This window comes from Puntigrus tetrazona, chromosome 12 (genome assembly GCF_018831695.1).
Source record: "Puntigrus tetrazona isolate hp1 chromosome 12, ASM1883169v1, whole genome shotgun sequence".
Classification (NCBI taxonomy): domain Eukaryota; kingdom Metazoa; phylum Chordata; class Actinopteri; order Cypriniformes; family Cyprinidae; genus Puntigrus; species Puntigrus tetrazona.
The window spans coordinates 1,755,494-1,780,436 of record NC_056710.1 but is presented as its reverse complement, the minus strand read 5'-3'; the positions used below and the strand labels follow the sequence as shown (position 1 = coordinate 1,780,436).

Here is a 24,943-nt window from a genome sequence, read left to right as displayed (position 1 = left end):
GTGGCAATGGTTGGTTACCAGCTCATTGGAGGGGTATATCAATATATCAGTGAATAATAACTTAAATATCATATGACCAACCTGAGTTATCATGTGCCTCAGTAAACATGGAATGCACTTTAATGATACTGTAGAGGTTTTTGTGCCCCTTATACAGTTCACAGTTTTGATTCATTGTGACTGCATGGAGAAAATAATTAAAAATGAACAAATCTTCGTTTTTACATGCTAAGTGATACTATACAGTATTATTTTAGGAATGCGTAAATATTCATTTTGAAGTCAATTTCAAAATTATTCATACAGTTTTAAATAAAAATGAATAAGGTCAGCTTTCAATATTGAGAGAAGTGGTAATGGCAGAAACAATTTGAAGTTTGCAAATACACCCCCGTCCAAACCTGATCACCTCCTGCACAAATTCCTTGTGCACAACTATTTGTAGAGGTTTAAAGTTTAATTTATATAACAGCTCAAGGGTTGTGGGCATCTGTCAGTACATTTAGTTCACAGAATGGTCCATGAGTGTTGTTCCTGTTGCCCTTAGACAAACGTCTAAACCGCCCACTCTCCTGTGATGTCATTCTGAGTTTGCATGACAAATGGCAAGGAACACCATCAGGTCACCACTGACGCCATAGACAAAATCAAACCCTGAAAAAAAACATGTCTATGGACTAAGATATGCTACAAGGATATCAACTATGTGCCAAGACCTTTTTGTTAATTTAACTGCAAGTTTTCTTAAAGGTGTAATATGACGTTTGCTCAAGAACATTATTTTGTGTATTTGGTGTAATGCAATGTGTTTATGTGGTTTAAGTTTCAACATTTTTGAGACTGTCAATATGGCTATACAATTTTTATAATAATAATAATAATAATAGAAGAAAAATAATATTATATTAAAGAACAACATAGGAAATATCACTATTGTAAATTTGACTTAAAACATATGATTGTTATATGTATTTATTATATGTTATTTAATATAATGTATTATATTATTATAATGTATTACAGTATGTGCAATACTATAATTGAAAAAAATATATAATTTAACAACTACAAAATTACAATACTAATATTGGGTACATTTTGAGGCACATTATGCCATGATTGTGCAATGCTCTGTCTGACACAGTATTGTTTAATAAACTTTTGATTCATTTGGTTAATAACTATATTATATAATTTGAAAAAAAAAAACAAACAGACAAAAAAATCTTAAAACAGCTGATAACTTGCACAGCACAAGCATACGTAGGCAGCAGGTACAACGCATTTTCAGCTTTTTTCTTCGGAGCCAAGCAATTCTGTTGTTCTTGTCTGTTGACAAGATAGTGATTGTATGAGTCTTCGAACTCTGGTGAAAGAGGAGTCTTCGTTTCATGTTGGTGTGACGGTGGTACAGCAGTGGTTCCCCTGTGCACTTCAGCCTGATAGTCTCTCTAATCTAGGGCTACTTTGATGAAAAGACATGGTAGCCTTAGGGTTCTGCAAGTATTCTGCAAGCTATGCAGCTTCCGGGTGAACGTGCTGGGTTCCAATCGCAGCATCGGAGGTGTATGCAGGAATTTGGGGATAAAAACTCAGCTGTATTGCTCCCTTAGGGTAGAGTATTGTTATCTGAGCCTGACCCAGAATTGACAGCCATCTTGGGGTGGCCTGGGCTGGTTATCAGCCCCCTGCCCCTGTGCCTTTCCTTCCAGAAGTGCATGAGAAGGTGACCAGGTCGTGGAAGGCACTTTTTTGTGCCAGAAACCAGTCTGGTGCCTCCTCCTCCCTCAGTACCAATTGTGGGGCAGTTACAAAGCAGGGGGGTGGAGCGTGCGGTTGCAATGCAGTTGTGTCCGAGGAACACTTATGGACAAGGCTTATGGTGTTGCTGCCTCCACTCTGCATGCCATGGCACTTCTGTAGGTATACCAGGCCAAAGCTTTAAAGGAGTGGCACAAGGGTAGTTCTGACCCAGGACTGGTACAGGAGTTGCACTGATCTCGTATTGCCAGGGTGCACACTACCGTGCTATGTTGCAATTTACCCACCATCTTCTCTTATGGAGTCAGAAATATCTGTGGTCACTTTGTGCCTTTTACATCCTGAGCCTGCTGATGAGCTTTCATGACAGCTTGCTCTTCTGGGAGAATGGAGACTCCATTCCAGGGCAGCCCAGCTGAAATGGAGACACTTCAGAGACACTTCTGGCCCCAGCATGCCCTGATCATCAGGTTCCTCAGGGGTGCAAGGAGAATCATGCCCGAATCTCATACCTTCTTGGGTCTCTTTTGGACCACTGCAGTAAATAAAGACAGGGCTCTTAATTGCACTGGCTTCCATCAAGAGGGTGGGAGACCTGCATGCATTCAGTTAACAAATTGTGCCTGGAAATTCAGGCCGGCCAAATTTCAGATGAGACCCTGGCCTGGATATGTGCCCAAGATTTTCACCACCTGTGTCACTCCCTTAGGAGAGTCCTCTCTGCCGCTTCATGCCGGTGTTAACTCCCTTCTAGCCTGGCTGGAGACACCTTAGAGACCTATACCTGGTCTCACCCTTGATACCAGTCCGTAAGTGTATTCTCCACATGATACCTGGCAGGATCGCAAGCAGGATGTGGATTCTACAGCATCCTTGGAAAGTGCATGCTTTCCCAGTGTTATCCAATAGTCTTACTGTATGGATAAATAGGAACAACAGTAATAGACTCTCTGCATAAGCCCTGTCCTATCTTCCACCCCAGTAGCTGTGGGGAATCAGGTGGCTTACTAGGGAAGCTGTAAAGGGGAGCAGCCGTGGTTCTTTGGTTGGGATCCGAATTTGTTGGTCACCGATGTGACTCAAAGTGACCAACTAAAAGGGGAATGTCTCGCTTACATATGTAAACCTTATTCCCTGAAGGAGGGAACAGAGACGTCACATCCTATTGCCACAGCTGGTGTACCAGACGGGTCCCTGGGTCAGCTCCTTAGCAAAAACCTGAATATGCTACTGTGACAGGCAGCAGCTGAATGCAATTATTGCAAGCCAATGTGCATTTGCTTGTTTAGTTTGCACTCAAAGTAAATTGGTCTCTCAAAGCAAGTTCCCAATTTGTCGGTCACCAACATGACATCTCTATTCCCTCCTGCAGAGAACGAGGATTACATATGTAACTGAGACGTTGTCAATACACAGTACACAGTCTTGGTCAGATTTTCCAGTATTTTCTTAAATTAGAATTGTTTATGTTGTAATTCTTCTCTAAGCTGGTTGGTTTGACTAAATAGTGTATTTAATTAGGCTCTTTATTGAAACAAATAATTTTAATATTTTAATAAAAATAATGAAGAGCAAAAACATTATAAAGAATTTTTCTAAAAACAAAACCTGCTTGTTGGTCTGTATTAGGATGCTCAGCTAAATTATCAGATTACGTCAGTGATGTCCTTTTTCATGTGTGATTGCATTCCAGGGCTATTGTTCTTTTGATTATGATGTCCTTATTGGTCAGTGTGTGGTATCAGCATGCTTGATCTTTACGTAAGTCCATCTTTCTCACACACACCAACACTGCCAGTTTGATGCACGTCAGTGGTGCTTGAGGGGGCGTTACCCTTTCCACACAACCACGCAATCTATTCCCTCCGGAAAAGAGGGGGATGAGCGGGGAAAAGATGGATGGAACAGAGAAAAGGGGAGGGCAGGAGAGGGGGATGACTCATCCTCTGTGAGAGGAGCAGTGCATCAATGTCTTAACCCACAGACTTGCATTTACAGTGAACACACAATACTGACAGACGAACCGTGAGGAAAGATGAGAATTGGAAGATGGGAGGGCTCAGGGCAAATATGCCCCAGATATATAAATTGTAAGGATTAAAAGGTATTTCATGGCATATAACTGTTGATTTTGACCATATTCATATATTAAAAAGAATGCTTTCAAAACTGCGTTTTTGCAGCAATGCCATAGAATAACCATTTTTTGGTTTCCAAGTGAACCGTTTCACTTGCAGCAGATCTGCTGATTTACAAAGCTGAAAGTCTCCCACAAAAGGATTTATTCTATAGAAAAGAGAAGACTGATCCAGACCGGGCTAAAACGCTGCATTCAAATACATCACCACATGTCTACATCACGATGCAGTAATATTTGCATAATGCTTTCCAAATGTTTATGCAAAGAAAGAAGGCGTGGTTTCAGTAACACAGTAGTGTTGATGCAGCCAAGTCATGGAGACGCTGTTTCTGTGAAAAAGAAAAAGCACTTTACTTGGCCTTCTGAATCTAAAAGTAGATGCAGTTAGGAATTATTAAGAGTACTTGATGCAGAGCAGCACAACCCAGATGTTCGAATTTTTTCAACTTCTTTAACGAACAACAGTTTTGTTAACCTATGAGATTACAAAAGGGATGTGCAAAGGCTTTGTCTAAAAAAAATTCTGACTTTGCTCTGAAGCAGCGACTGTAAGTATATTTGTTTTTTTTTTTGTGTTAGTATTTTCTATTGACTGTTCAAATGTGGAGTTTTTTGCTCATGCTGAGCAAGCCATTAAAATGAATGGGTTTTATAGCACAGCACATTCCACGTCCTGTGTGAAAGGGCCTTAAAATGCGTTGTGTATGTGTTCCCCTTTCGGGCTTGAACTAATGGTAAATCTAAGGAAATTATTAACTGTCTTTACATTTATTTTTAAAGCTGGACTCATGATTATGGTAAGGGGTGTTATACCTCTGACTCATGCTTGTGATGTTCAGCCAATCAGCTGGCCAATCAGAGCAGACTGTGCTTATTAAAAGGAGTGTTTGTTGAAAACGTTTGAGAGAGGTGAGGCATAGAGGAACTATAATAATGCATAGTAATTGAAAAATAATGTTTTTTGAACATTACACATGTCAACATATTCTGTTAAATCAAATACACCAAATAATGATCTTTAAAATAGCGTCATATGACCCATTTTAAAATGGTTTTCGCACTAATAATGGCTCTTTTGAGAACTGTTAAAAAATTCTGTGGCAAAACTCTTTCTGAACCTGTATTTTCGAGTGTAAATGATACGTGATACATTAGAAGCAAAATGCACCCTCAAAAAGATAAAAATGACTTTGAAAATCAATACCGTTGACAAATATAGACGGATCATACCGGACATCAATAAATGTGCATACATGCATCAGTTAACAGTTCTCAAAATAGCCATTTTTTATTGCACTTTTAAAAATAAAGTTTACAGATTTTTTTAGGTTCTCCAGTGAACAGTTGTTAAATGAAACATTTTTTTTTCATGTAGATAACATTTTATTATCTTTCATTACCTTTTGTGCAAAGTAGAGGTTCCATACATGTTAAAGGTTCTTCACGGAAACCATGGATGCCTTTATTTTTAAGATATTAAATTAAATTTATTTAACACATACTCCTTAAAGTAAAGGTTCTTTGGCAGCATATATGGTTTGATAATGAACCTTGAAGAAGTCATGGAACCCTTCAATTCCACTCAAGGCTCTTTATAGTGGAAATAGGTTCTTTAGATTTATTAAATGTTCTTCACACTAAAAAAAAAGGTTCATTAAAAGATTCTTTATGGAATCTAAAATTGATCATTCATGGCGTCACGAAACATAAATTTTTAAGAGTGTAAATGGACACAGCGTTACAAGCATTAGAAGCAAAATATGTCCTCAAAAAGAAAAAACGCCCTTGGAAATCAATACCTGAGACAAATATAGACGGCACACTTCTGACATCAGTATACGTGCGTATATGCATCCGTAACATCTCAGAGCTGCGTGATTCTGATGCCTGCAGCTGTATTGGGCTGTTTTCTATTTTATGAATGGATGCTGGGAGGGGCCATGATGTCAATACTCTCCGTGAGAACCCCCCACCCCCACCCCACCTCCAGATGCGGGAAAAGCCTTCATAACCGCCGAGCTAAATCTGAGAATCCCCCCTGCCTCCCTCCTCCACGTATCCCACGCATCCATCCGCATGCACTCACCGCCCCTCTTCCTCCAACCACACCTGTTCTCCTATCAGAAGAACCAGCTTCAGCCAGTCTGCTAAGGGGCTTGCTGACGCCAGAAGACCCCCCTTCCCTCTCTCTCTCTCTCTCTCTCTCTCTCTCTCTCATGCTCAGTTTTCGCCACTAAAAGAGTGGCATGAATAATCCATGCCAGATAAAGAACTGCAGCAGAGAGGGACGTGATCACAAGCCTCGCTCGTGCACATACGCACACCCTCGGACACACTCACACACGCACGCGTGTATCGTGAGCGGGGCTGATGGAGGCAGAGCTGAGGGGCGTGTGAGACTGCAGTGGCATCCTTCTTCTCCTCTCGACGCGTGCAGAACGATCTTCCTATTGCGATCCAAAAGCCGAAGCTGGCATGTTCTGCTTCTGCTTGCAGGGCTCTTTGCTGAAGCTCCAGGCTCTGGAGGGAGACAGCAGCCCATCGTCAGACCTCTCTCCCGAAGAAAGTCCACCCAGCCTGGGATTCAAAGATGAAATTCTTATTCCTTCGTGCAATGGCGTTGGGCAAGAGCACAGCTTACCAGGTAAGAGAGCCGGCAGTGCTTTATGTATAGCATGTAAGTTGCTGATGTTCAGAATGAACGGTGGGCTGCTACATTGCGTGAATGAATGAATGCGGTCTGCTGATATGAAAACCCACTGACCGACTAACACGACCGATGGGAAGGCTGGAATTATTTGTTTGTGTGTTTTGTGTAGAAGATGGCTCTTGTTTTTGGGCACATGTGAGTCATTTGCCCGAGCCGCTTCACACAGGCATCTATTAATAACGCAGGCACTGAGATCGCAGGCACCTCCTCACAGCACGACTTTAACACACAAGCACATGTATTCATCCCACACTTTGGCGAAATTTTTTATGCACTACCTCTTGAATACGTCATTTGACTGTTTTTTTTACCGAAAAGCTAACAAATGATGCTTAAGGTTGATGCTTTTTTTTTTACTGCTAACTTCACTCTTCTGAGCAGTTACTTTTAACCAGCTGGTGATTTATGAGCTTTTCACAAGTTCACACAGGTGTTGCAGAGTAACCACGTGTGTAGTATATGTTTAGTATTTGATATCCTTGAAGTATTTTTTTGTTTTTTGTAAGTTTTTTTATTTTAAAAAAAGATCGCTTATGCTCAAAAAGGCTGTGAAATATAGAAAAACATTTAATATTATTGCAATTTGATTTTACAATCATACAATCATTTTATATATTTTTAAAAATATTGAAAATGTTTATTTAAAATGTCATTTATTTGTAAGATTAATTGTCAGCATCATAACTCCAATCTTACATAATGTTACATAATCCTTCAGATAATCATTCAATACGATTGGGGACTTAATTTTTTTAGCGATTATGGTTGATTTGATCACACAGACCGTCTCTGCAATTAGTAAAAATTAAATGTTTAATCTTGTCATTATACATTACTATCACTCTGTTCTCCTATTTGATACTGTTCAGTGCTTTGACACAATCTGTAGTGTTAAAAGCGCCATATAAATAAAATAAAAAAGTAATTAAATATGCTAATTTATTATTATCAGGTCTAATTTTTTATTATCAGTTCATGCTGCTTCCCTGAATTCTTTAGTGAATCAAACGTTTAAAAGAACATTTATTTATAATAGAAATATTTTGTAACATCATAAATGTATTTACTGTCACAGCCTCTGTCTGTATATTGTCTTGCTGTGGTTTTAGGGGGTGAGAGAGTTTACGGTGATTCAGGTTTCAGTGTGTGTGTGTGTGTGTGTGTGTGTTAAGCTCAGCAGTTTGTCATTTGTTCACTCTGTTTATTCCCTCTGTCTCACTGCATCTTTGTTTTCATTTGTGTCTACTATTGTTCTTTTTGGAAAAGTGTGGAATGCTGGAGTTTGCTTGAGTCAGTACCTATGGTGAATTTGCTTTATTATGCTCCAAAACGTCTGCATTTTGAAAAAACTGTGATAAAAAAATCCCATTGCTTAGTTATCTTATACAAGTTTTGATAATTATGGTATTGACACAAAATGTCTAAATTATTAGCTGTGTTTTCTAAGAGAAGTTAACTGAAGAGTCCCCTTGTGATAAGTTTTAAATGCCAGCACCTTAGTTACCACACACTCTTAGCAAATTACAACCACATAGCAACAGCCTAGAACAACTTTGAAACTGTATCAACTTATAGCATAGCAACACATACACTTTCAACGTATTACACGCCAAATATAAACACCTTGCAAGCACTTACATATCAACTGCCTAGATCCAACCCAGAACACCTTTGAAAATGTACAGCAACTCCTAGCAACTGTCCCTAAAACCTAACTCTATAGCAACACATTAATATCTTTGCAACCACATATAAACACCCTGGCAACAACTCACACATACTATAGCACATTAGCAACCACATATCAACCAGACCAGAACGCATTTAAAAATTGTATAGCGTCTCCTAGCAACTGTCCCTAGAACATCTTATAAACCACATAGAAACACCACTCGCACATAGCAACTCCCTAGCAACAGCCCAGAACACATTTGAAACTGTACCGGAACTCCTACCAACTGTCTCTAACACCTGGCAACTCCATAGCAACACATTAACATCTTAGCAACCACATATAAACACCCTGGAAACCACTTAGCACAGCACATTAGCAACCGCGCACAACACTTTGGAATCTTGCTGGCAGATTTTGCACAGCAAACACCACTTACATTTCTTGGAACTGTTTAGTTTTTCAAATGGGAAATGGATCAGATTGGATACCAGAAAATCTCACAAAATGAAGAATAACCAGATGAAGTGCTCAATTTGAATTGAAATCTGAGGGTTAGCAGCCCTCAGACACACTGCTTTTATCCCAGCGTGGGACTCTGATCTGTGTGTGTGTGTGTGTGTGTTTAGACTGTAGGATGGCAGAGGGTGACTGTAGCGGTGATCTCCAGCAGAGCCCCGGGCCTAGTCGACTCATCCAGCACATCACAGACGACAACAGCCCCCTGCCCTCCCCACGCTGCTCCAGCCTCAGCCAGAGCCAACGCTTTAACTCAGACCCTGAATCTGCTCCGTCTCCACCCTGCGCCCAGCATCTCATCATGTACAAGCACTCACACACACACACACACACACACACACACGTTGCGTTTTCATAGTGATATTGCATTGCTGTAATGATGTTATACGTAGTGTAAACCTACCTCTCACATAAAAATTTTAGAAGAAAAGATAATTTTCTATGATTTATAAGGCTTTTTTCTTGTGACTGAAAAATAGGGGTATAGGGTATACCTGAACCGCGCACACACACACACACACACATACAGCTCTTTCGGTTGGCCTGTTCACTTGAAGTACCTCCTTTCTCCTTTCCTGGAGAGCAAGTCTCAGAATCAAGCCGGCTGCAGCTAGTAACACAGTGACCCACTTTTTAAACCTGATTTTCATTTCTCGTTATTAACGTGAGTTTCCTGCTGACTAATGCTGTAGTGATGGAAACAGACATCTGTGACATCCTATACTGTGTGTGTGTGCTGAGATGGGGAATAGGGAATGACTTTTCCAAAATTATAATTTGTTTGTTTTTTGTGTTTATGATGTTCTCAGTCTGACGCAGAAGGGATGTAGTAGTAGTTAAAGGGATCGATCTCCCAAAAATGTAAATTATGTCATTAACTACTCACCCTCATGTTCCAAACCTGTAAGACTTTTGTTCATCTTCGGAACACACATTAAGATATTTCTAATGCGTTCTGAGAGCTCTTTGACCCTCTTTGACAGCAAAGCTCAGAAATGTAGCAAGGAGATCATCTAAATTTCACAAAGCTATGAGAAATACGTTATGTACATATGTGATACTCTCCGAAATGTCTATAGAGTGACGAGGAGGTGACACATTTTTTACTTGATGGTCTTTATTGTTGTTTCACAAACAGCATTCTCATAGCTTTGTGAAAATTTAGAAAAATTTAGAAAATTGTGGTTAAACCCCTGATGTCTCCTTGCTAGGTTTCTGATCCTTGATCGTGTAAGGATCTTTACTGTCTATGGGAAAGTCTGAGAGATCTTGGAAGGCATCAAGATGATGAATGAAGGTCTTACAGGCTTGGAATGACTTGAGGGTGAAGATGACAGAATTTTCATTTTGGGGGTTTTAAAATTTTCATAATAGTACTAATAGGATACATTATTAGGATAAATAATTTAATACAGTAAAATAAACAGGACAGGACACAAGATTGCATGGCTGCTTAGAAAATTTATTTGAGTTTCTTAATTTAGAATTAATGTTAGAATTATATTTAATTAGCATAGTATTAGTTGAGTTTGACATTATAACATTAGTTGAGTAATGTTATATATGTCAAGTTTATATATTTTAAGTGTATAATGCATGGTTTCCACAAAAACATTAAGCATCATAACTGTATTAAATTTTAGTTATTTTTAACAATATGTTAAAATAAAATTAACATTATCTTAATAAACATATTAACATGCAATGCAAAGTTAATGATAGTTTCTTAAGAATTAAATCATCTTATTAGAATAATTTCTGAAGAATCATGTGATGCAGAAATTTAGCTATGCATCACAGGAATAAAATGCAACTAAAATTACTATACAATAGTTATTGATAATAAGATAATAATCTTTCGCAATTTTAAATGAGCTTTGTAAGCATAAGATACTTTAAAAAGTCAGTAATAACAGGGGTGATACATTAAATTCTATAGTGTTAACTACTGATTGAAGATTTGGGGTATGCATAATGTTAAAAGCATAGTATTTGTATAGAATTCACAAACAGTGTTTCTAACAGAAAACTGTCGTTACTGTCAAGACTGCAGTTTTTTGTAGTTTTAGTAATGTGTTTCTATGTGTGTTTTCTTATATTCAGGGCTCGTGGACTTGTTAGAACGGAGGTTCCTGGAGACGCAAAGGAAGCTACTTCCATCCCTCTCCTCACCAAACACATCCAGACTCTCAAGAGGAAAATACGCAAGTTTGAGGAGCGCTTTGAGCAAGAAATGAACTATAAGGTCAGAATAATTACAATCCTGGAAATACACTACATGGACAAGTATTGGGACACAGCCTTCTTTAGAAAAGAAAAGTGCACTTTCAAAACTCTGGCAACAACCATCTTTGCATAGCTGCTCCTCTCTATAGACGAACTAATAGGCTGCTTAGGACCCCGCTGATACTAGGGGACCCCTGATAGTGACTACGTTGTAAAGCACACTGCTGTCACTAGCTAAGTTTCCAGTTTTTAAAATATAAAAAAAGTAGTAAATAAAACCTTTTAAAAAACTAAATTTGCTCTCAGCTAGTAACCTTAATGTTATTAATAAACTTAATAAGCCTATTATAAAATTGCATAGGCTTACATAAAATTATTTTTATTAACAAACTGTCATGAGTTTTTATGTAATAATCATAAACAGGATGTATTACGATCATAAACAGTTGCGTTATAATTGTTCTGATTAACTTTTATTAACAAATAGATGTTCTTTCAGGAATGTTCAGACTGTCGTTTAAGCCATCATTAACCAACAAGATTGTTAAATTACAATTAAATGAAATTTGAATTTATACATGGCTGTGACTCATTGAAAAGAACAAAATTAGTTTAGTTTCATCCCAGCCTAAACAGCATAGCGTGAGGATTCTCATGCACCTGCAGGGATTCTGCCAACGGAGAAAAAACTTTATAAAGCTATACATAACAGTTTCATTTTTCTCATGCGGTCTTGAGAAAGCGCAATGTTATTTAGGTTATTTAGATATTTTAAAAGTTTTGAATAATGTCTTGCTCTTATAACCGCAAATGAAGGAGCAGGCTGTTTTAGAATGATTCCTCTGTAAGGGGATAAAAAAAAATCAAGTGATTATGAACAACAGCTAGGTGTGAAGTAACTTATCAAATTAATAAAATGAATATGATTTATGCGCTTTTGGAAATGGGAAACGGTGCTTTAATAAGAGAAACATAAACACGGATGCTGTATATAGGCTAATTCTGTCTTGTTACAGCACGTTTATTTGCGTTAAAGCCCCTTTTCTTATTTTTATCAACTAAAAGGCTCAGAAAAAAAGGGGAAAATGATGACAATGAAAGACAAGCGCAAGGTCATTTTTAGTAACATAGCTAATTTTAAGTGGTATCCTATCATTACTTTGACGTTAAATACTTAATCTGGTCTTTATTGAAAATAGGTAATTAAAGATTTATAAAAAAAATTTGCCTATAGCCTACTGATAAAAAATATTTAATCCTTTTAAATTGCCCATTTTTACTGATAAGGTTTAAGCTATAGTTCCAGTCTAAAATGCATTATTTAGCTGCTTTAACAGAAAGCATCTTTCGCTGGCACGTGCATATAAAATGTGTAAAATGTATTAGATTGAATACGGTTGGTGGTTTGCAATGACAATGCTCCACTATTCGCTGCAATGCAGGGCCCCAAAATTATTCTGCTTAGGGTCCTGTCATGTTAGAATAGAAAAGGGTCCTGTCCAAACTGTCGCTATTAAGTTAGAAGCACGCAACTCTCTAGAATATCATCATATACTTAAACATTAAGATCTGTACTAAAGTAGTCAAACCTGTTCATTAGAAGGGAGTGTTCAAATACTTTGGCCAATATAGTGTATATCATGAACAATTAAATATGGCGTTCAACATTTAACATTGTTGTTTAGTGCCCTCTGCTGGAGAAGAATCATACCACTGTGCTTTCATTTAGAGACTGGATGAAACACATGATATAAAGTTACAGCTCGTGAATTGAATTTGTGCCTGTTCTCACCCACAGCCTTCTCATAATGATAAATCGGCCAATCCAGAGATTTTCAAGCTCATGAGTGAGCTAGCCAGGTCTCGCAAGCAGCTCAAAGGTAAGACCAGTCCGAAAAATAAAACATAAGATGATTAATGGGCCTACGTTTTTAAATAAAATTAATTGTTGCGTGGCTCTCATGACAATCTTATATATTTTATTGTAATGTCTGTGAACTAATTTTCAAATGTGCATTATCTTCATTATCTAAAAAAAGTCAAATTTAAGATTTAAATTTAAGATTTAAATTTCATTGCCAGTCTTAGTTGCGTTATAATGTTAATGAATGTTTTGAAGTAAGTTAATTATACTTAAATTATTTGAGATACATATATCAGTGCATCTTAAAATGTGTATACTGTGAAAAAGTAAATTTTTTTGTCACTTGTTTAATAAAAGTGAAACTTTTGCATATTCTATATTTGTTACATGTAAAGGAAAACGTTTCTTATAGCTCATGAAAGTCAAAAATCCAGTATCTCAAAATATTAGAATATTTTCATTAAATGGCCATCCCTACGCTGTAAGATCCTGGTATCTTGTTCTTTGAAACCACAATAATGGGAAAGACTGCTGACTTAGCAGTGGTCCAGAAGACAATAACTGACATCCTCCACAAAGAGTGTAAGTCACAGAAGGTCATTACTGAAAGGACCGGCTGTTCACAGAGTGCTGGATTAAAGCATGTTAAATGCAAGTTGACTGGAAGGAAGAAATTGTGTTGGAAAAGGTGCACAAGCGATAGGGATGACCGCAAGTGTTGAGACTATTTCACTCGAACGGCTCTTTACCAGGAAGGATCAACTCAAGGCGAAATAAATTTAATAAAAGAGAATACTGTAAAGCAAAGCCGATTCAAACTCTTGGAAGGGCTTCACTGAAGCTGGAGCCAGTGCATCAAGAGCTACCAAGCCACTCTTGAAACAGAAACAACGTCAAAAGCATCATACCTAAGCTAAGGAGAAAAATAACTAGACTGTTGCTTAGTGGTCTAGCGCTTTTTTCAGATAAAAGTAATTTATGCATTTCGGCAATGAAGGTCTGGAGTCTGGAGGAAGACTGGAGCGGCACACAATCCAAGCTCCAGCTGAAGTTTCTGAAGTCAGTGATGATTTGGGGTGCCGTGACATCTGCTGGCATTGGTCCGTTGTGATTTATCACGTGTAATGTCAAAGCAGCCGTCTACCAGGAGAATGTGAAGCACTTTAAACCTCCGTTTGCTGACAAGCTTTAATGTAATGTTGATTTCCTTTTCCAGCCGGACTTTAGCAAATGCGCACAGTGCCAGAAAACCACTTCCAAGTGCTTGGCCAGCCAACATGCCTGACCTGAAGCAAATGTAGAATCTTTGGGATATTTTCAGGAGAAACGTGCGAAACGGGCAAACTAATAATCAAGACGAGCTGAAGCTCATTACTGCCTCAGCAGAGCCACAGGCTGATCGCTTAAGGAAATATTTCAATATTTTTTATACTTTTTTGAGCTGTCAGCTCTAATCATCAAAATGAAAACCAACAAAATAAATTACATTTGAAATGTTTACATAAAATGAATATAATATATGACAATTACACTATAATTATAAATATAAGTATATATATATATATATATATATATATATTTTTTTTTATAGATATATATGTTAAATAAACTAACACAATATATATATATATATATATATATATATATTTATTTATTTTTTTTTATAAATATATATGTTAGTTTGTTAGTTAGTTTTGACTATTTAACGGTGCTGTCTGTCAAAATTAATGTTTCGAGGTAGTTTTGGTGGTTGTGCATCAATCAAACCAATGAACTTGTACACTCGTTTCCCCAGATTTAAAGCTCAGAGAGTCATTTGAAGAATCCCGGACACATGAGACCAACCAGTCCACAGATATTTGCAGGTACACCAACGGCCAGCCGGAGGCGCCAGAGCAGCAGCACAAGCCCTCTCTGGAGGAGACCGTGGACGCACTGCTGAAACGGCTACGGGAGAAACGCCAGGCCCTCGGCCTCCCAGACAACATGAAGGTGAGGCCATCTGCGGACACATTCTGTTCGGGTGGGTGGGGATTTGATTGTTTGCTTGTGCGGCCAGGGTTTGCAGTGATTAACTCAACACGGGCTCTTCTGTCCACAGGAGATGACCCAAAGACAGATGGCCCTGGAGAAGATCACTCTGCAAAAATGTCTGCTGTATTTTGAGAGCTTACACGGCCGCCCTGTAAGAGGTTTTTCGCATTTAAATACAGAAATGTTCTAGTTAATTAGATACAGATTAGGATTACAGCATTAATATTTGAACAAAATGTTTATTTTTAATGCGATATGGTCCCCGCAGGGCACCAAACAAGAAAAAAACTTGGTGAAACCTCTCTATGATAGATACCAGATGGTGAAACATCTTCTGTGTGCGATTCCCACTATTACAACTATAGTAAGTGTTTTTATATATACAGTACTCAACACATACACTATCAGTCAAATAGTTCAAATATTTTTTCATGTCTTTTTTTTGTTCACCAATCTTGCATTTATTCGATTAGAAATACAGTTCAACTGTAAATAAAGTGAAACATTTATTATTAGTTGTTGAAGACGGTTGCTGCTTAACTTTATATACATTTACAATGCTATTTGTTTTTTATTTATTTAGGTATTTTTCCTTAGTAATAATAGAGAACCAATAATAATTATGCACCAAATCAGCAAATTAGAAGGATTTTTGGGACAATGAACAATTATTTTTCTTAATTTTAGACTACAGTTTAGATTAAGATTCTATGTTTTTGTTTTGAATGTGTTACAGGAAGAAGAGGAAGGCTCAGATGACGACTCGGTTCGGTACACACCCCCACCCATGTGCCTCACTGATAAGAGAGGCTGTGGGGAGGAGGAGGGAGACAGCGACCCGGCCTTTGTGTCTCCGCTGGATGAGATCAAGACAGTCAGACATTCAGCCATAACCATGTCCAACCTCCACGAGGCCTCCAGGTACACAAGCTTTAGTCAATGAGGAACATCACTTGCACTAAGAAGTAATGAGGTTACACTTTAGTTGAAGGACCAATCCTCACTACTCACAAGATGCTTATTAGCATGCATATTACTAGCATATTAGCTCTATATTACCACTTAAAGTATATTAATGCCTTATTCTGTGTAAGCATATTTTAGATCCCTTTATTCTGCTGTATACCTAAGTTCATTCAGAGTCTATTAAGAGTCCTGAACCACAAATGTTGTCCAATGAATATTTACACCAGTCCAAATACTCCCAAAAAAAAAAGATTAACTGTGTCACATAGAAGTCATACCAATCAGCACCTTTATGCATTACATTAAATGTCACCTAACATAGTCAGTTTAAAAATCTACATCACAGTTTCTATAACTTTAAACATCTTTTAAGATTGATGGGTGGTGAACGAAAATACTTCAAAACCAATTTTTAAAGATAATCACTCAATTTCTTCCATAGGTGTTTTTTTCTTTTTTTGTACTACAATAATTCCTGAAGAGACCTGGCAGTTACCATAGAAACATCAGCACAGAGACTCCCTTGCGGTGTCTTAATAAAATCTTCTTACAGTGTCTCTAGCATAGTTTTATGTAGATGTTAGAATATGAATTGGGTAATTACAATATGCTAATATAATAATTTCTTTTAAATAAACATAGTTTTATCAACATGTTAAACCTTTAAACTGTGGCTAACGGTATAAAAGTTGTATATAAAATTGCATAACCCTCCGAGCAATATTTTGCAATATATATTCTATTGTGGGTGTCACGGGAGTGTAAATGTTTCGTAATGATAAACTGTAGGGTAAAATATTCCTGTGTCTGTGTCTAATTGAATTGCAGGTCTGAGCTGCTGGAGTGTTTACGTGAGACTCGATCCGAGAAAAAGAGACGACGTAAAGCCATTAGAGAGTTTGAAGAGCAGTTCCTCAGACAGATGGGAAGGTAAAACACAGATGCGTTATTGTGGCATTAACACATTTTAATGGTATTTTGTTACTTTTGTCTTTTTGAACATGGACAGGAAGGAAAAAGGAAAATGAAGATCAAAATAGTTGAGCATAGTTAGCATAACGCACATCTATGATACACAAAATAATACCACCAGGAAGAAAAAAAACAACGTTTCTGTTCACAATATATGGATTTTGTTTTTTTAAATAAAATACATTTCCATTTAATCTGCTATCCACTGATGTACAAAACTGCTTCAGTAAGGCAACTCAAGGGTTAAATGTGTGTTTTAATGATAGTGTAATCTCACAGAGTCATCTGTTTCATGCGGTATCTGTTTTTTCTTCTTTTTTTCCCTCTCCACCAAAATCATGAAGAACCGCACAAAAAGATGACCGAATCCCGATGGCCGAGGAGTACCAGGAGTATAAAAGTCTCAAAGCCAAATTACGCTTACTGGAAGTGTTGCTCAGCAAACAGGAAACCACATAGACTTAGAGTTAAAGAGATTCTTTCTGCCTTTCAGTGTTGAACCCAATGTTTGGACCAAATGGAGTTTTTACATTTGACATAATTGTGCCATAATGATGCTAACTTTATATGCACTTTAATATCATTTCTGACCGCATTGGAAGTCCTGGACTCAATGGGTTGGGCCGAACCGATCAAGGCCTTTCGGGGGCCACTATCACATATTCGCAAACGCGTGCGATCTCTGTGCTGTGTACAGAGCGAGACGGATCGATACGAACCTCATTCAGATCTCAAAGGGCAAAAGGATATATAGAGTATTCATCTATGTTTATGGAATATGGCACTTTATTTTTGGAGAGGATTTTTTTAACCAAAGTCGAATCATATGCAATTTTCACGTTTTCTTGCTCTTGTTTGAAGCTAGTTTATGATTCTAATTAGGAACATGGTGACATTATGCACACTAATGAGGATCCATGATTCTCTGGGGCTAGACATGATCTCTAGCCTGTCAAATAATGCAAGGCTCTAGATAGAAAACAACTCCGAGCACTTAAAATAATGGATTTATGCAAATTGCGATGAGTTCCCTAACATAAACAGCAGCAACAAACCATAATTGTATGCATTGTAAGAACTAGCAAAAGGTAATTGTTTATTTCTCATAGTCGTCTCTCGCATTAAAAAGGGAGCACAAAATGAGACATTGAAAAGATTCTCCCAGAAAGACTGTATTTTTAAATATATATTTACTCAGAAACGTTAAAGTATGGTACGTGGCCATCACAGAGCACAGTTTTCCTCCTATACATGAAGAACAAATAATATATTGGCTAAAATGAACACTGTCGAATCACGTCGTACGCTAAAAATAATACTGAAGCCCAAAGCAGGAGATATGTTCGTGAGAAGCGGATGTGCGCTTTAAGTGCAATTCTGCTCAAGTAGCTACTCTCTGGAAACGAAACAATCAATATCTTTCCGACGGCTCTACTGCAATGAACTATTACAATCTTTGTGTAGTGTCTTTGCATGCCAACCAGCGTAAACTGTTGAATTGTGCTACAATCAGGTGTGGTTATTCTGTCATGTTATCGTTCGTCCCAGAATTGATTTGCTGTACACATCCACAATGACAAATGTAGCTTTTGAATGTTAGCTATAGTGCACGTAACTCTACATTGGTTTATACAGTAAATATATATATGCTTAACTATATATATTTGCTTTATCGTGAACCTTTTCTTTTCCATCACCAAAGTCCTGTATTGTGCACTTCTGATTCTGTCCATTTTCTATTCACCAGTTAAAAAATAAATATTTTTCTATCTACACGTCGTATCACATTTATTATATGTTAGATCACAGTATACTGGATGGGTTGGAATATAAGATAACATGAAACACTGCTGAACAACAGTTATGGAAGTGCTAACGTCAACGTTTCCAAAAATGTCTGCAATCATGCTACAGGTACGTCCAATCACGTTTTTTTGAGATATCTCGCTTGATATCCTCACATTCATAATGCCTCGTAAGAACGGTTGTCTCGATTCACCGGTTTGAGTGACTCAATGAGCATTTAGTGTTAAATTTGTGTAAACTTTGGTTACAATTCTGTGTTTTAACAGGAAGGTCTGACAGCCAATAGGATTAAAGAAGCAGTTTGATTGACAGGTCAACATCCCAACACAAAATAGGAGCACGACGTAACTAACCCAACCCCTGGGTCGAGATCCATAAGCTAGTAAACGAAAAAGAGCGTTTTGTCAAAAGCTTTGAGACACATGCTGCGGAGGAGCCTTACAGACACCAGAAGGAATTATGGATAAGTTTGATAATGGGTAAGGAGGACGGCGAAAGGAGAAGGCTATTTTCTGTGCTGTTCAAGGCAGCGGGAAGGTTCAGTTTCGTAGGTTAGCGTCCCACACTGATGTTGCAGGTCTTGCAGCTGGGATCCTTCTTGGCATTGACTGTGGACAAGCTCATGAGCTGGTGGCCGCTGATCTCAGCTACCGTGCCCAGGCTCAGATCCACGGGGTCGGTGTAGATGACCTCCAGGATAACGTCCTGTGCGTGGTGGAACACCAGCTGGCCGTCTTCATCCTCCGAGCACGTCATAAAGCGGTTGTTGGCGAGATCCAGCGCCGGTAGACGCTGCTTGCAGAACTCGTCTCCAGACGAACCCTTCGGCGCGATCACCAGAATGACGTAGTGATAGGCCGTGTACATGCAGTAGAAGTCGGCGAAATACAGGTTCGTCTTGGGGCTGAAGAGCTCTTTGGCTGGCAGCTGGAAGCGATAGCGGCCGTATGGCGAGTCCTGTGGGGGTTTGCCGGTGTTGAACTCGGTGTTGCAGCTGAAGAAGATGCCCTCAAGCTTCCCGCTGATAGGCGAACCGTGGCTGCCGCTGTTGTCCTTCACTGACAGCAACATCTTGTTGTTTTGGGCTTCCCTGCAAAAAGAAAATTCACTGTAAATGACCAGTGACTTCGTGGAGGTGACGTTTAGTGGCGCTAAAAGAAATTAGATTTAATGCAGACATTTTCTCCTTTATCTTCACTGCCAGTGGCTGACATTCTTAAAGGGTTACAGCACCTCAAAATAAAAATTTTGCCAAAAATCCCCCATGTCATTCCAAACCTATAAAAGATTTGCTTGTCGTTGCAACAAAATTTAAGATATTTTAGATAAAAATCGGGAGGCTTTTGAATGTTCCATTGACTGCAAAGTAAATGACATGGTCCTAAAAAAAGTGAGAGAGATACTTTCAAAATAAAATTACGGGTTTGTGATTAAGTGTGTGTTAAGTGATTAATGACAAAATTTCATTTTGGGGTGCAGTAACCCTTTAAATCAGTAGACCCAGTAATTTGGAAACTGCAAAGCTGTCAAAGGGGTAATTCTCAAAGACAATTTCTTCGCATTGTTATGATGCCGTTTCTTCCTATTTGGACTTTAACGGCAATTTCACTTTTATTAAAGTGTTTACCCAAAGGTTTTAATTCTGTCATCATTTACTCACTCTCGAGTATTTTCAAATCTGTTCTATTTCTTTGTTCTGCCAAACACAAAAATATATTTTGAAGAAAGTTTGTAACCAGGCTGTTTCGGTTACCACTGACTTCCACAGTAGGAAGTCAATGGTGACCCAAAACACCCTGGTTACAAACTTTCTTCAAAATATATTTGTGTTCAGCAAATTCATACAGATTTGAAACTACTGGAAGTTGAGTAAATGATGACAGAATTTTCATTTTGGGGTGATCTACCCCTTTAAATGGAAAAGAGCAGTTTGAACATTTATATAGGTGTCTCCTTTTATTTAGTTTTTTTTATTTCAGAAAAAAAACCCAAAACAATGTCAAATAGATTCATAAGAATAGGGTAAGACAACCTTTTTTATTTTTTTGGGTGAAAGATCTTTTTTTACAAACTATGCAAGCCCATTTCAATCAGAATAAGAATATAAGAAGGTAATTCTCACAGTTCTGACACTGGCTGTTGCTACCTTATGACATTTACACACAAACTGACCACTAAATGCATTTTATAGCTCAACTGTCATGGAATGGAACACACAGAATTGTGAGATATCAAAGGCAGCAAAGGACACATCTGTGGCTGTGTTCCAGTTCTCACTGTCTTGTTCACTCGGATGTAAGCCATTGGTTACGTTGCATGAGTGCACACTACTGGCAGAACCCTTTCGATGGGATCATCTAGATTCTAGAACATCCTAAGCCCTTGATCACTTAGAATCTGCTATACAGTTCGTTTGTTGTTTTATATTTACTAATTTGTCCATATAAACTTACCTCATCCACTTCGTGAAGTGGAACGCACTTCAAAATGGCAGCGGGGATTCCCCCGAGGGGAAGCGCTTAGGGAAATTAGCAGCCTATGCTACCTAAAATTTAATCAGAAGTAGGTACCCCCGGAGACAGGAAGTGAAGCAGAAATTGGATTCGGATGTGCCTTGAAATGCTACCTTCCAAGGCAGCATTTTAGAACTTTCAGACTCGGTCATTATATCTCAATCTGTATTTATATTAGCTATTTTGAGTTAATTTCTAAAAATTCTAACAATTCAAAATTGAATGTAACTGATGATTGTGACTTAATTTCTCACAGTTCAGAATAGATTTTTTTGTTTTTTTCAAACATCAGAATCCTACGTCCTTCTTACTGTCACCTCAGCGTCGGACCTGTGCTTTATTATTAATATGGCAAATAAAAGTAAAATGATATAAACCGGTTGAAATGCATGATTTCTAATCCAGATATCTAATCAAGTCCGTGTGGAATTAATCTTTGACTTTTGTATGGGGCGAGTACAACAACTGTAGACTTTCATTCACTGATGCGAAACTGAATTTAATTACTTTTGAATAAAGTAAGACAATGAACACTGTAAAACTGACTGAAGATGAAGTGGTACATTTACATACATAAACTAGAATCATATTAAAAATATAATGATTTCTGAAAGAAAATGATTGCTCCCACCACCTCAGATAGATTTAATTTGATCATCTAAAATCATATTCGCTTTATTCTTGGAAAAACTTATTACAGATTTATTATATTGCCTTAGACGCATTAAATTCAACAGCATAAATGGTCTTTTCTGCTATAAAGACGGGCTGTTGTCATCAATTTATATTATACATGACTGTATTAGCTGAATAGTGAAGACATTTAAACCGGGGGTACATGAAAGTAAATTCAAAAATAGATTATTTGCAATAGAGAAACGTTTAGGATTCAGGAATTTTCTAATAGAAAGATAATGAATATTCCTACGAAATGAAAATTGTCATCAGTTACAGCACATGCCCTCGTGTATTAAATCTGATGTACTTCTGCGAAACAAAAAAAGGATTTTGAAGAATATCCTGGAGCCTTTTTAATTATGCAAGTGAAAGGGAATCATACCAATGATGCAAAGCCACATTTATTCATTGGAAAAGAAACAGAAGGGAAGTACTTTGGAATTTTACCCACAGATGAAAGGTGTCATAGAGGACTGTAAATGAAGCTACCTGTTCTTTGAATCATTAGTGTTGGTTTCCCTGTACAAACATACCTCGCGTGGTCAAAGTACTCTTTGTGTTGGTTTCGATAAAAGACTGAGAACCGAAGCATTCTGCCAGCAATGACCTCGGCTTTCTCCAGTAACTGTGTGAGATGAACAGTGGAATAATCTGTGGATACAAACAAACCATATAAATAAAAAGCAATGGAGAAAGTCAATATGAGTCAAAAATGGCCTAGGTCATCTCAACAAAACGTTAGGGATTCCCATTTTTTTCCCATAAATAAAACACTGGTGTTTTAGGAACTCAATCCAATAAAAAAAAAAGCATAATATATTAGCATTAATATTTTTTAACTCTAATTATAAAAATGAAGATAAATACTTGATTTACTCTCATAAACTATTGAATATTTGATCATATTTCTAGTTTTACATTACAAATTTAAAGGAAGATATTTTGTACATTTCCTACCATAAATATATCAAAGAAATTGCAAAGAACTTAATTTGGACAGCTTTAAATGTTTTTTTGCACGCTCAGATGCCAGATTTTCAAATTGTGTCTCAGTAAAATATTGTTCTATCCACCATACATCAATGGAAAGCTTATTTATTCAGCTTTCAGATGATGTATAAACATCAATTTCCACAAATTTACTGAAAAAATAATTATGGCTGGTTTTGTGGTCAGGGTCAGATGTCATTAAATTGCAACATTTGATTGTGACCAATGTGCTGTCCTATTTACTTTAAAAATAGCAAATGTAAAATAAATTATTAGCTTTTGCCCATTTGGTAAACCCTGTGTTTAAATATTTAAAATCACAAAAAGTGCATCTCACCGGCTGTACAGAATTCAATGATCTCGCTCCATTCCGACACAGCGTAGTCTCCATCGCCCTGTTTGGATGCGGTCTGAACGGCCACAGTATATTCGGTGCGTGGACTCAGGAACCAGTGTCCTCGCACTGTCATGGGCAAAGGAACAGCTTTTGCTACCAGTTTAGTGGGGACGTCCTACGGGAAACATAATGAATGAGATTAAACTTGCAGTTCTCTCTCTACAAACGCACAAACCTGAGATGTTTCTGAAGATCAGGTCTGTGAACGAATAGGTGAATATAGAGTTGTTGTGTACACGCACCTTGTGTTTGAACTTGTTGGCATTCTTGTTTTCTTTCTTGTTTAGGTCGATGAAGTAATGCGTGATGCGTTCCTTGGACCTGGAGTCCATATCCCAGCAGATCTTAAAGGAGTCGCATGTGATGTTGCTGATTTTGATGTTCTGGGGAACGGGAAGTTCCTCCATCTCTGCAATGCCGCTGTCCAAGGACTTATTTCCTGAAAGTCACATGGAGAACAAAGTTTGAAGAAATTCTGTGAGGAAGCTGCTATATACCTCGTGTAATCAACATACAGTAAAAATTTTGTCTTTTTTCTGAGTAAACGAATACAAACATTGATGACTCATCGTGCACTCAGGGGTGTGTCCAAATTTTTGTCCAATCAAATGCTTTCTAAAATGAGAATGTTCCTCTGGCTAGAGATCAACCTGGTCTCAAAAAAACATGTACCTCTGTGCACTTTTTGTGCAACACTGTTCTTACGTACCAGTTTCAAAGAGAAATATACACTAGGTGGCACTAAAACACAGGTCCAATACGTGAACCCTGACACGTTTTTATTACGTTGATTTTAAGTATGTATGGTTAAACATTGAAAAATACGTACCTGATAGTGTTAACAAATGCAAAACTGATATTAAAAATGCCTTTGTGAAGCAACCGTGCCATTTTAACTGCCTTTTACGCAGATTTTAATTGTTTTGTCAACCATAGTTACACTGAGCAAACCTGCCGTCTATGAAAACCCATAGATATAAAGCTGGATATGTGTGATGTTAACATTCAACAGCATCGGTTTTCAGCATATTACTAATGTTTAAAAGTCATAACACGATATTCTTTAAGTAATTGTGCCAAAATGACTTTATTAATCGAAATTCTGTATATTTGTGTGAAAAGGTGTCAGAGTTTTACTGCCTCTAGTGTTCATTTCTTTTGGAAACTGCAGCGATATGTACTTATTGGTATTAAATAGTGCACCAAGGTACGTATGCATTGCATGTATTAATTTCCCATTTAACTGATCAATTTCACTTTTTGCTTGAAATTGTTGTATGGAATGAAAATAAAAATAAACCATCTTTATAACTGCAATGCGCTATAATGCCAAAATCACAAGGGTAAGAATATGCAATCATAAATATGCCAATGAATTCCTGCACTCAGGGGCGATTCCAAATTTCTATCCAATCAAACGCTCTCCAGAATAAGAATGCCCCTCCCCTTTATACAAGCAAGTAGTAAGTCACCGTAAATGTAAGCGCATGAAAGAAAGCACAGTTTGTAAGCACAGCTTGAAATGTTTGATTTTAGCAGTGATTAGAGTTTAATGTTGACGAGGGCATACCGTGTCTGACCTTTATCCAGGTCAATACCGAACCTCCACACGAAGTACCGCTAGCAAACACTGTCAAGAGTGACTTGCAAGATGCGCCACAGGGCAAAGAAGGGAAGCACTTTTAGAAAACTGGG

At 37.7% G+C, this 24,943-nt stretch overlaps 2 protein-coding genes across 5 annotated transcripts in view; one reads left to right on the top strand and one right to left on the bottom strand.

The window, feature by feature from the left end:
* The first annotated feature begins 6,071 nt into the window (after positions 1-6,071).
* On the top strand, positions 6,072-18,639 carry fam13c (family with sequence similarity 13 member C). Its single transcript, XM_043253927.1, has 10 exons — positions 6,072-6,545; positions 8,913-9,105; positions 10,906-11,047; positions 12,827-12,908; positions 14,688-14,884; positions 14,994-15,077; positions 15,195-15,290; positions 15,663-15,847; positions 16,721-16,822; positions 17,209-18,639. Exons 1-10 carry the CDS (start codon positions 6,377-6,379, stop codon positions 17,321-17,323), a joined length of 1,365 nt encoding a protein of 454 aa, XP_043109862.1. The 5' UTR covers positions 6,072-6,376; the 3' UTR covers positions 17,324-18,639.
* Positions 16,842-24,943, bottom strand: part of phyhiplb (phytanoyl-CoA 2-hydroxylase interacting protein-like b) — a 25,296-nt gene continuing 17,194 nt past the window's right edge. For all 4 annotated transcript variants that reach the window (XM_043253929.1, XM_043253931.1, XM_043253928.1 and 1 more), the window contains exons 2-5: positions 23,491-23,687; positions 23,189-23,363; positions 22,395-22,512; positions 16,842-19,760 (exon numbers count right to left, since the gene is read on the bottom strand). In XM_043253929.1, coding sequence (XP_043109864.1) covers positions 19,223-19,760; positions 22,395-22,512; positions 23,189-23,363; positions 23,491-23,687 — 1,028 coding nt within the window. In that variant the 3' untranslated portion in view covers positions 16,842-19,222. The remainder of the gene's footprint in view (positions 19,761-22,394; positions 22,513-23,188; positions 23,364-23,490; positions 23,688-24,943) is intronic.